Source organism: Micrasema longulum, unplaced genomic scaffold (genome assembly GCF_059751315.1).
Source record: "Micrasema longulum isolate JH-2025_06_02 unplaced genomic scaffold, ASM5975131v1 h1tg001409l, whole genome shotgun sequence".
NCBI lineage: Eukaryota > Metazoa > Arthropoda > Insecta > Trichoptera > Brachycentridae > Micrasema > Micrasema longulum.
This window is the reverse complement of record NW_028278595.1, coordinates 164357-177106: the sequence shown is the minus strand read 5'-3', so window position 1 is coordinate 177106 and position 12750 is coordinate 164357. Positions and strand designations below refer to the sequence as shown.

General features: G+C 35.6%; 1 protein-coding gene across 3 annotated transcripts in view; it reads left to right on the top strand.

Annotated features, from left to right (window-relative positions):
• LOC148275510 (uncharacterized) overlaps positions 1–7907 on the top strand; it is a 42105-nt gene extending 34198 nt beyond the window's left edge. For all 3 annotated transcript variants that reach the window (XM_088235613.1, XM_088235612.1, XM_088235611.1), the window contains exons 3-5: positions 807–960; positions 6431–6588; positions 7543–7907. In XM_088235613.1, the coding sequence (XP_088091739.1) occupies positions 807–960; positions 6431–6576 (300 nt within the window). In that variant the 3' untranslated portion in view covers positions 6577–6588; positions 7543–7907. The remainder of the gene's footprint in view (positions 1–806; positions 961–6430; positions 6589–7542) is intronic.
• Positions 7908–12750: the final 4843 nt, after the last annotated feature.

The window sequence follows — 12750 nt, the reverse complement described above, 5'->3', positions numbered from 1 at the left end:
GTGTTATATTTGTGTATGTCAGCATTTTTGACTAATATTATGTCGTCGTCTTGTATGTTTCCCAGTGTTATTTTGTGCACAATTTTTAAGGTCTCAATTTTAGTCAAGTAGTTTATGTCAAACTGGTGTGTTTTTTTGTACAGTTCAGTCGTAGAGGTCAGGTAGGGTAGGTTGTATGTTAGTTTAAGAATTTTATTTTGTTGTCTTTGTATTCTTGTTATGTCTGTCTTGTTACCAGTTCCCCAGAAGGCGATCATGTAACTCAATTTACTTTTGACATAGGCTTCGTACATCATAATTTTTTCCTTTCTTGATATAAAATCTTTAATTTTGTAGAAGAGGCTATGTAGTGATGCCATTACTTTAGTGAGTCCGTCTATGTGTTTTGTCCATTTTAATTGTCTGTCCATTGTGAGTCCATTAGTATATATATTCCGTTAAGGCAATTTTTAATACATACTGTTGTATAATAATATACTTAATTTTTGCAGTATTTTTCACATAGCGAATTTTCCAATTTCCGAGTTACAAAACATTTTTTTTTTTTTTTTTTGTTTTTTTTTAAGAAATATTTGAGGGCCATTTTCAACGAGTTGTAAATAACTCACTATTAGAAAAAGGTAATCAAGTTAAGGTAGAGTAGGATTCGAACCACAGACCTTTGGTCCGTGAGTCCGAGACACTAGCCACAGGACCACAACCCGATTCGAAATACTTCGTTTTTTGTTTTATGTAGAAACGTATTTCTATATTATGACGGCAGAATGAGCGAGGTATATGTTAAGATTTGCGGTGTTTTATTGCAGATGGCGACTCTGTTAGGAAAGTTCTTTACCTTGAAAGACCATGGCCACGGTCAAGGAGACTGGTCTCCGCAGAAGCAAGTGCACGTGCATCTTCACAACTCGCCGTCCACGGGACATGGCATCAGTTCATACGCCCCCTACGGCAACGCTTACGGTATGTAAATATTTTTATTCAGAAAATGCAATCTAAACCTCCATCTTTTATTTATTTATTTTACAGAAACAATCAGTCGACAGTGATAATTAAATAACATAAAAAAGCTACGGTTTAAAGGCAGACCAGCGAAGTTCCCAAATAAAAATCATACATATTAAATTGTGGTACAACAAAAGGGTGTGTTTATGTGTATTTGTATGAGAGTACGTGTATAGGTGTGTTTGTGTGTATGTAGGAGTAAGTGTTCAGGTATGTGTAAGTGTGAGCATCATTAAATAGCAAGTGGGATCGTATTGCAGCCAGAAAGAATCAGTCTTAATTTATTTTTTAATAAATCAAGGGGCGTGTTAAATATATCGTAAGATTTAAGAGAAGGTAATATAGAAGTCTAGGCAGCAATGGCTGGTTTCAGTGGCCACTTTACACACTGTGTAACATTCACCATTCTGCCTATATTTGAACATCTATATTCCTTCAATTCTTTCATCTGTTGATGTTTGTGAAGTTAAAGAGCTGAAACCTTTATTTATGCGGGTGAGATTCATCTAATTGAATTATTTCACCTACATACTAGGCAACGCCTGAAAATATTATTTTTTCAATTTCTATACTTCTTCATGGACCAGGTGTATCCAGTCCTTGTCTACAAAAATTTGGACAAACTCAAAATATTGTTGATATCGTAAGATGAAAAAAAAAGCATTATAGTTAGAGCAAGAACGATAGAGGAAAGAGTGTTGTGCATAGTTAGTGCTACAGACTGCCAGATTGAATATGTACTTATTTCTTGTTACGCGAAAGGGGACGTTAAGATTAACTTTAGAAAGTACATTAAAAGAGTCTACTTTATTATTGAATAATTTATTTAAATAGCATAATAGGGGAATAGTGCGTCTATTTTCAAGGGTAAAAAATCCATTTTGTTTTGCAGATTGGCTGTGATTGCAGAGCGTTTTATTGTTTTTATAATCTAGGTATTTTAAAAATTTTCGTTGAACATTTTCAATCCTTTCAATGTTTGTTACGTATTGTGGGCTCCACACAACGGATGCAAACTCCGAGTTACTGTGTACAAAAGTGTTGTATGAAGTTTTCAATGTGTTTGGTTTTTTTAAAGGGTTTGGAAATTCTTAAAATGAAACCCAGCATTTGATAAGCTTTTTTAACAATATAATTTATATGAGACCCAAACAGCAATCTACCATCAAGAATAACTCCTAAGTCTCTATTCTCGCTACACCGTGATATGGAATTATCTTCGATCGTATATTTTTTTTTTACTTTTAGTAAATGTCATTAAATAATATTCTGACCTTTACAAGGTTCTCAATGTTCTGAACTTCCGCTACTGAATGATCGTCTGAAGTTCACGTCAAAACCACTGGACGCGAACGGAGAAGCCTGAAGGCTGTTTATGGACATCTGCTCCAACTAGCGAAATGATTACGATGATATTATTCTACAAAGAAAGTTATACATAGCGGTAATAATACATTTTAAAGCTTGATTTTTAGCGCATATCGTGTGGATATTCGAATCAATTTTAAAGGCATTCGTTTACGACGAAAATTCCAACGCTTTCTCGAACTGGTATTTGGCTTATAAACGATAAATATTATAAATATCACGACACACTCAATCAATCAATCACTGTTGGGATATTTTTTTATTTTTTTATTTTTTTTTTATTATTTATTGGGGATATCAACAGTTTAACAAAAATACAACAAATAAAATATACAGAGAATAAAACCAATGACAGATATCCACAGAAATACATTAAATACGCGTACAATACATACTAGTGTGTTTGTGTGAGTGTAAGTAAGTGAGAGGGTGGGTGTTATATTGGAATGAGGGTGGACATGTGTGTAAATATTGCACAAGTGTCAAGTGTCGAAAATATAAATATATTTAAAATATTAAGAATTAGAGATAAAATATAATAAAATAAGATAAAATAAGACTTTATTATTGAAACTAAGTATAAGACAAAAAAATATGTTTTAAGACGCGCATTTTAAATGTTATTATTTTACAATCAAATGGATCAATAAGGGGAAAGTTCAAATTATATTCACTAACAAAACGTATAAGTGGAGAGTTCTGGGCATAGTTCGTACGAACTGCTGGCAGATGAAATAGAGAGCTAGACGTGTGACGGGTGCGGTAGCTGGGGACATTTAATGATAACTCCGACAAAAGAGCCGGACTATCAAGGCGTCCACTAAGTATGTCATGAAGAACCCCCATGTCCAACAGTAGACGGCGATCTTCTAAAGTAAGCAAGTGGTGTTTTTTGCAGGAAGACATAATGTGTAAAGTTTAATAAATAAAAAAATCAATCGATTCGTAAATGTATAACAGAGGAAGACCGTTAACAATATTACCATAACCAATTTTAAGAATCGGATCAAACAAATACTTTCATAATGAACTATTATGATCGTCTAGAGTACTTTCACATCTTTAGCTTAGAATTCGGAAGGATTTTGGCTGGTTTGATATTCTTGCACAAATTAATATCTAACTGTATGGATGCCCATGATATTCTTGCTCAGATTGACCTCAATGTACCTCGCCGTAACTTGCGTACCAATCCTGTCTTTGCTGTGGGAAATTATGAAACTAACATCGGATTCTTTTCCCGGTGTTGTCTCTCCTGACTCGCGATGTCACAGTTGCCATTTCCGCCTAGATTATGCTATATACATACCTTTTGTCAATTATACACTTTGTTAATTTAAGTAGATTTTAAGAATGTTTAGATTATGTATTACTCATTAATGACAATCCATTGGGGCTTACTTAAGCCTGTTGATTGGCTGGAAAAAAAAAACGCCAAAAAGAGACTGGTGAAGACCACTGAGAGAATCCGAAAAAAAAATCGAAGCTTTTGAAATTTAGTGTTGGCGGCGAATGCTGCGGATTCCGTGGACGGCCAGACGTACAAATTAATATATCTATACTCCAGGAACTGGGCATAGAAAGACTTCCATCCATGGACACGAAGCCGATGGAACAAAAGGCATCATCCCTCGGTGCACATGTGGATCGTATCTACCAGGAATTACTCGAAAAGATGTGGCTAACATGTTTTTGGTTACCAGGGCCTCGATTATGATGGGAAGATAAAGACGTCATACCTCCACCTTGACGGTATAGTTGAAGATAAATTCTCTCTGGCGATTACGAAGATACACTACCGACCCCCCCCCCCCTTCAAGTTTTGGGTAGGTACATCGATATGAAACAAGGTGAAGCGTACGTCATAGTACACATATCTACGCTCTAAAATGGCACAGCTTCAGTATGACGTCATAGTTGAAGATAAAAATCTCCCGACCGACTACAAAGATATACTACCGATACCCCCACCATCAAGTTTTGATGTAAGTACATTGGTTTATACAGACGGGTCTAGAACCCCTCGATACGTTTATCTACGCATTAGCAGTGTCAAAAATTTTGCTCCACCGAGCAATTTTCCCTTTAATTATGATTTATTCAAAATTGTAATCGTTTTAAGGTTGCCACTTTTTTCTTAAAAGCCCATTAAAAATATGAGAGAGAAATAAGTCAATATCGAAGTGGAACTAAATTCCAATACAACTGTCAGTTTAATAAAACGAACGCCTAGATGCGTAAATAATGTCGCTAGGTTCCACCCTATTAGCATATAAGAGCATCTAGGCGTTAGAAAGTTACCACTGTAAAATAATAATTTAGTTATTATTTTTTTTCCATCTGTTTTACTATCTTTCTGAGAGAACGTATTGAGAGTCGGCCTTGTAATTGCTCAGTACTACCTCAGTAGATAAATGCAGACGATCGTTAAGAATATCGTTTTGGCAATGGTTATAAGTCATATAAAAATCATATTTAAGCGAGCTTTTTTTGCTTGGATTGGGATTTGTTGGAGTTTATAATCGCTTTGAAGTGGGCACTTTCTATCACAAAAGCCTATTTAAAATATACATGAGAACTATTTTAAATATTAATGACGTAAGGAACGCGGACTAATTGTTTGCGGTCATTCAATTGGCTTGTTTCGATCATATGATGTCGATATGACAAGCAGGTAGAACATTCCGAGGTAAGATACAGATAGTACATAAGTTAAGTATACCGTCTCGATATATACAGATGAAGATAGCGTTCATAATCGAGGCACAGAAACTGGACATAGGATAAAGACTTATATCCATGTGCGAGAAAATAATCCTGCAGTTCTTTGGACATATTTCCAGGGGAAACTCTGATAGTTTGGAGAAAACTATTCTCCTGGAAAGTGTCGAAGAGGCAAGGTCGCGTGGACGTCAACCGACAAAATGGAGCGACCTAGTCATTGAATTATCAGATTTATCTCCGACGAATGCCTACCGAAGAGCGCAAGACCGTTCCAGATGGAGGGAGACTGTCCACAGACGAGCCATGCCTGGAGTCAGGGGTGATCACCATCCTCAGACATGAGGCACGGATTGAAGAGGGAACAAAGGAATTCCAAAAATTTCAACGCAGTATTTATTGTACGATATTTATATATCCCGGTTCTAACGGGGTTGTTTCCTTTAGATCTGGAGGTTCAGCGACGATCTGTCAATTTCCACCTAAAAAGAAGGCGTTCCTCTGTTATTGGTGGCGTCCGTCTACTCCCAACTCCCAACTGAAGGAATGTCTCAATCGAAGATACAAAAATGACTTTAAATGCTCTTCTTGATGCTTGGCAATCGCGATGGGAATCTTCCCCTTCAGGGAGGGTTACCTTTCTTTTTTTCCTTCAATCCGTCAGCGCTTAGAATCTTCTTGGGTCATCCCCGATCACTGGACTACGCAGTTTTTATCAGGTCATGGTAAATTTAATGAAAAATTATTTGTTTTTAATATTATTGACTCCCCTTCGTGCTGCTGCGGATATCCTAACCAATCTTCTGAACTCATCCTGTGGTCTAGTCCCTTTCCCCTTCTCTATGATTACCGAATGAAGTTTCTCACTACCATCCGTGGCCCTGTTATAGGTCCTGTCGGATGTACAGATCTGGTGGCTTCTAAAAAGAATTTCAAGGCTTTTAAAAAGTTTTGTAATCATTTCGGCGAATTGATCATGTCCAATCAATTTAATCCCAGTCAGTGAAGAATTCACTTCCCTCTCTTCTCAATCCAATGAAGTACATATTATGTACTTCTGGATTACTTTCTTTCAACACAAAAATGTTAAGGCTACCAGATTTCAAAGAGCTCCTTCGGGCAGCTTTTCTTGTTTGACAACGAGCAAATTTTCCGTGTATGTGGGCACCGCCAAGGAGACTTTTGTCCTCAGACGCGGTGTGCGGTATGTGGTGAGCATGCTGTATTAATATTAATGTCATTAGATACATTTGTACTAGCCACACACCGCGGGAAGGGAGAGTTGAAGTTGCTGAGATGGTTCATACTTGTTATTATTAAATTTTTTTTTTCTTTCCAGGAAGTGATATAGATGCCCACTCGTCCTGGGGCAGACGAGACCCCGTACAACTGGCTAGCAACATAGGCCCTGGGGTCATTAACACCCCCTATGGGCATTATGTGAGAACTGGGGGGCCTACCGGCTCTGGATACTTGAACCAGTAATGAGAATAATCGGTAATATAAATAAATCAATAGCTTATCAGATTTATCGCTAAAAATCAAAACTTTCTAAAAAATTTAATGGCTGCCTAAATAAGTCTCATAACTTGTTAAATAAATCACAAAACTGCCTTATTTTGTCTCAAAAATGCCTAAATTAATTTCATTATTGCATAAATAAATCTCAAATCTGCCTACATAATTCTCAGTTTTACCTATGAAAATCCTACTATTGCCTAAATAAAGCTCATTACTTCCTAAATAAATCTCATTACTGTCTAAATAAATCTCATTGTTGCATAAATAAAGCTCATAATTGCCTAAATAAATATCGTTACTGCCTAAAAAAATCTCATAACTGCCCAAATAAATCTCATCGTTGCCTAAATAAAGCTCATTATTACCTAAATAAAGCTCATCATTGCCTAAATAAATCTCAATACTGCCTAAATAAAGCTCATTACTGCATAAATAAATCTCAAATCTGCCTAAATGAATCTCAAATCTGCCTAAATAATTCTCAGTTTCGCCTATAAAAATCCCATTATTGCCTGAATAAAGGTCATTGCATCCTTAATAAATATCATTACAGCCTAAATAAATCACATTACTGCCTAAATAAATCTCAATGCTGCCTAAATTAATCCCATATTTGCCTATGAAAGTCCCATTGTTGCCTAAATTAGGCTCATTGCTGCCTAAATAAATCTCATTGTTGCCTAAATAAAGCTCATTACTGCATAAATAAATCTCAAATCCGTTTAAATAATTCTCAGTTTCGCCTATAAAAATCCCATTATTGCTTAAATGAAGCTCATTACTTCCTAAATAAATCTTAATACGGCCTAAAAAAATCTCATGACTGCCTAAATAAATCTCATTGTTGCCTAAATAAAGCTCATTACTGCCTTCAGTTTAAAAAATTCAGAATTGCTCAATTTTTTTATTTTATTTATTTTTTTGTTTCAGAAATGACTGAATACATCACATTACTGCCCAAATACACTATATACTGCCTGATTATACCGCATTAGGTACTATCTAAATAAATTTAATAACTACCTAATTTTATAAATAATTGCATTTAACAGATTTTTAAAATCTGGTAATGTATTCAAATTAAAACACGTTTATTGGATTTTAATTTTCCTTTATTTTTAAACGTGTTTTATTTTGGATACATTACTAAATATGGAATTGTCTGCATGAAGACAATGAACCATCCTAACATCGGATAGTTAAAAATAAATGTAATAAAAAATTCTTCGGTACGCATTTTATCAATTTCTTAAATTTGTTAGTATTAAAAAATTGAATTAAAAAAAACGGAATAAGGTTTTTGTAAATTCAATTTAGTGTGTAGGTATTCTAAATTTTATTAATTTATTTATTTTAATGGTTAGTTAATTTATTTACTCAAAAACATTTTACTATAGACCTACATAATAGTTAATTTTAATAAATATTTATACCGTCGGCGTCGGTGAAAATTTAAAATGCTGGATGAGACAAAATGTATATTAAAAAAAGAGTTGTTAATATTATGAATGTAGGGTTAAACACCCAATTATTAAATTTTAAGGCATCGCCTGACTTCAGAGTAAAAAAAATATATATTACCTTTTATTTTCTGAAAATTTGATTGTGAAACGTTAAATTTATTGTATTTTAATTTAATTTCACTGTTCTTCTTTAAAAAATGATTTTTTTAACCGAATTGACCAGAAAGCAAACTTTTCTCCAAATATTGACACCCTGCATGGAAAAGATCAGTGGTTATTAAAATATTTTTAGTGTCAGCAAACTTTAAAGTCAAAATTTAAAAAAATAAAAATTCGATTTGTTGCAACAGAGGGGGAAAACATTTTTAAGAAGGGAATATGAAAGTCTAGGCATTTACAGGGCGTTTGATCTGCCATTGGCCGGTTTAAGTGGCCACTTTACACACTGTGTAACATTCACCATTATGCCTGTGTTTGAACGTCCACATTTCCTATAAACTTTGTCCAACAATTAAATGCTCCAATTTTTACCGCGTGTAGAAAACATTTTTTATGTTCAATTTCCCATAGCACTTAACTTTAATTTACTCTTAAAGTTTTCAGCTCTTAAACTTCACAGAGATCAATGGATGGAAGAATTGAAAGAATATAGAAGTTTGAACACGGGCAGAATGGTGAGTGTAAAGTGGCCACTTAACCAGCCAATGACAGATCGTAAGCCCTGTAGATGCCTAGACTTCTATATTCCCTTCTAATAAATGTTATTCGTCTCTGTTGTAATATATTAATTTATCCTCAAAGTATTTCGAATTTCCCCCGAATGTATTTTGACGAGTGTAATAGAAATATATTAAAATTCATTATTGTATAAAATAAGTTACTAAACAAAAAGACTTATATTTTATAATTTTAATTAGGTAATTCATTCTCAATATCAATCAAAATGTGTGTCAGTTTTAGATATTCTAAATTGTGAACAACACTACAAGTGGGCCGTTAAATGAGGCCCGTTGGGCCACGCGATTAAAGCTCATGGGGCTGAATAATTTACGCCCGGAGGGTCCAAAAACTGAGGCCTGATGGGCCGAACTTTTTTGTTAACTATTAGGAAAATATTTGCGACCAGGGGATTGTAATTAACTCACCTTAACCTGGGGCGTTTTTAAAGTTAATTTGTGGATTTTTTTTTTTTCATGCGACTACACTTTGCTTCATATATGGCCACACTGATGATTAAACGTTTTGACGTCATTTGTGACGTAAAAAAAACAGTTTTATTATTGAAATGTCATAGTTCGACATAGTTGACGAAACTGTTTAAAAAAAGCAGAAAAAAATTGATGCGGTTTGATAAAATTAATTTGATTAAGTGTTTTGAATGCTTATGGTCGCAATAATGTTCTAAATGAAAATCATCATGTCTGGTTCCACGTGTTCGTATTTATTTGACGTTTAATCATCAGTGTCGCCATATATGAAGCAAAGTGTAGTCGCATGCAAAAAATATAAATCCCCAAATCAACCACTCTCTAGTGGTAGAGAAGATTCAGAATAGCAGCTATTATATCATTTTAATGCTTTATCAAAAATCGAACCCGTTAACTCAAATAAACGTGTTAACCTCTACACCAAAATGAAGACGTTGCTGGGAAAATAGTTATTGTTCGCTATTTATTATTTAATTTTTAAGTATTTATCTGTTTTTAAATTATTTATATTTAAATTATTACATTATTAAAACACTTGTGTAATTTAATAATTTACCCTTAGTCAAACCTTTACAGAGATGTCTCGATCTTGCGTTAGGTATAATTTATTAAAAAAAATAATTTTTCAATAAAACTTTTTATCGTCTACAAGTCTACGCAATAGAAGATAATAAAAAAAGACAGATGCTCGGTTTATGTCTAAGAGACAGAATAACAAATGAGGAAATTCAATGTAATTCAATTTATTTATTTAAAATAAACACATACGAGTACATAACAAACTTACATAAATTCAAGACGTACATATTATAAAAAGAAAAAAAAATACATGAAGAGGCTCTTGTCAAAGTAGTAGGAGAATCCTGCTCCGGAAAACCCCTTCGGATACATGGAACAGATCAACATCCAGAGCGATGTTGTTCAACATAGCGGTAGCCCTTTCGGCAAGGTGCTCCTGTATATCGGAATATGAAACAATCTATGCTGACGCTGTCTTAGGTAATTATCAGGAACATACAAACCAATGCTCACCATAATCTCAGGATTATCGACCATACCGTGTGTGTAGTCAAATACACATTACTTCTAGTCTCTAACTGTTGTAGCCGAGCATACCCTGGAGATCTCGGTCGGGTAGAGCCGAGGATAATACCCGCACTCTCTCATTTAGAGATGTCTCAGAAACTTTTTTGGGGTTTTCTCTATCATATGAGAGTACTTCAGTTCATGTGGGCCCCCAAATTATCGAGCCACTCTCGAGACTACTTCACACCAAGGAGTTGTAAAGAGTTGTCAGAACGCGGGTATTTTCGAAAACTCTGGCATTACGTAGAACGAATCCTAACACTTTCAATGATTTAGTCAGAACATTTCTTCAAGGTCACACTGTGACGTCCGGCGAGGAGGCTCGTTTACGTTAAGCCTGACCAATATCAATTGACTCCAAATTCAACCTTAAGTGCATAAAAATAAATATGTTTTTAGCTTGCAACACTATTTGTCTGAAGGAGTGTTACAAAATTAATAGATTGAAGATGTCTGATAGCAACACGCGACATTTGATAATCGTCAAAGATCGGGTGTATAATCATCATTCCATGTCCGCTCCCTAGTTTAAGCATATGGTGTCCACGAAGATCCTCAAGGCATCTCTGTCAGCTTCCAGCTGCTGTGTATCCTCCCGAGACAGGTTCGCGTCACATCAACTGCCCACGTACAGTAAGCACCGGACGTCTAGGACGTCAATAACCTGATGCCTCGTAAAGTAGGCAAGCGTGGTTAAGGCTCTCGAGAGGCATTCACAATACATGGCCAAGCCAACCACACCGCCTCCGTTTTATCAATCCTGGACAGTTTGCAGGGAAGATGGAATATCTCTAACATATGTTCACATTGTCATTAAATGAACTTATCATGCGCCATCGCAATTGGACTTAGCAAAAATAGTGATTGGACGCATTAAATAATTTATCAGAATCAATTTTTCCATTTTCATGAGTATAATTGCGATTATTTTAAAGAACCATAGCCTTGTATAAGGCTATATGGGTCTACTCTGGCGCTACATGTCCATCCTGGCAACACCGCGAACACAGAAACAGGAAACGGACGGATCGTACAAAGCCGCGATAGAAGAATCAGAACTCCTTCGTCCAGGGTCAGCTTTGGTTCGGATTCGTTGTCGCTCCCTATAACCCAAACCTATAATTACTCACATATTATAAACTTCGAGTTACGTTAAATTCATTTCGTGTTTGTATTTTAGTCTATTAAAACCTTTTTGTATTTGTATTAAATTAAACCAACAAATAATGTAAGTGAATCTTTCATTCAAACTTTACGCACCTTGCAACAAAACTGTGTAAGTCACATAACCATTTCATTCGTACAAAAGATCCACTACAGCTATCTACTACAGGCGTCCAAAGTATATTAAAAAAATAAAGATCTTGGTCAGTTGACTGGAGGGCTGAGAGCTGGCTTTTGGAACTCTTCACTTTCCCACAAATAAGGAAAATCTCTTAGTTTTGCTAAAAGAAAAATCAGGAGCAGGACTCTACAACTCTGGAATGAGCGTTATTTGAACGAAACCACAGGACAAATAGGTAACTAAAATATTACTTCCTCCTATTTCGATACCCTTGATTTCAGGAAAGAGTAACGAATGAGCTTCGAACTCACACGAATCCTCACGAATCATGGCGGGTTTATGAGCAACCTGCTCCGTTTTAAAATTTCTAAATTCAACTGCTGTCCATGTTGTTGTTCCCCACTTGTTGAAGCACCGCCCCCTTTTCAGCGTCGAAAGACATAACCTGAAGGCGCGATGCAGAAGCGTTGGTGAGGATCTAAGCACATCCATTCCGTAATAAGTCACAGTGACTTATTACAAGAGGTAGTATCTTTCATGGTTAGGATAGTACAGTTAGGACAATACATTATAACAGGACACAAAATGCCGCGATCTCTTCAAGTGAAACGGAAGGTCTACTGATGTCTACCAATAGTCCAGCTTTACAGCGTTTCCGGGTTATCTCCGATCACTGGACTACGCAGTTTTATCAGGTCATGGTAAATTTAATGACAAATTATTTGTTCTTAATATTGTTGATTCCCCTTCGTGCTGCTGCGGATATCCTAATCAGTTTTTTTTTAACACATCCTGTGATCTTGTCCCTTCCCCCCTCTTTATGACTACCGAATGAAGCTTTTCGCTGCTATCCGTGGCCCTGTTACAGATCCTGTCGGATATACAGATCTGGTGGCTTCCAAAATTAATTTCGAGGCATTTTAAAAGTTACATAATCATTTCGGCATCAGAAGTGCCAATGTGGTGCCTCAGACGTAGGTACCAGCAACTGTCAGTAGAATAGCAATAGACAACAAACACGACAGGTTGGCAACACTGAGGATCAGTGACGTAGTCAAACATATAAAATCAAAATCCAAATCCTACAACCAAAATC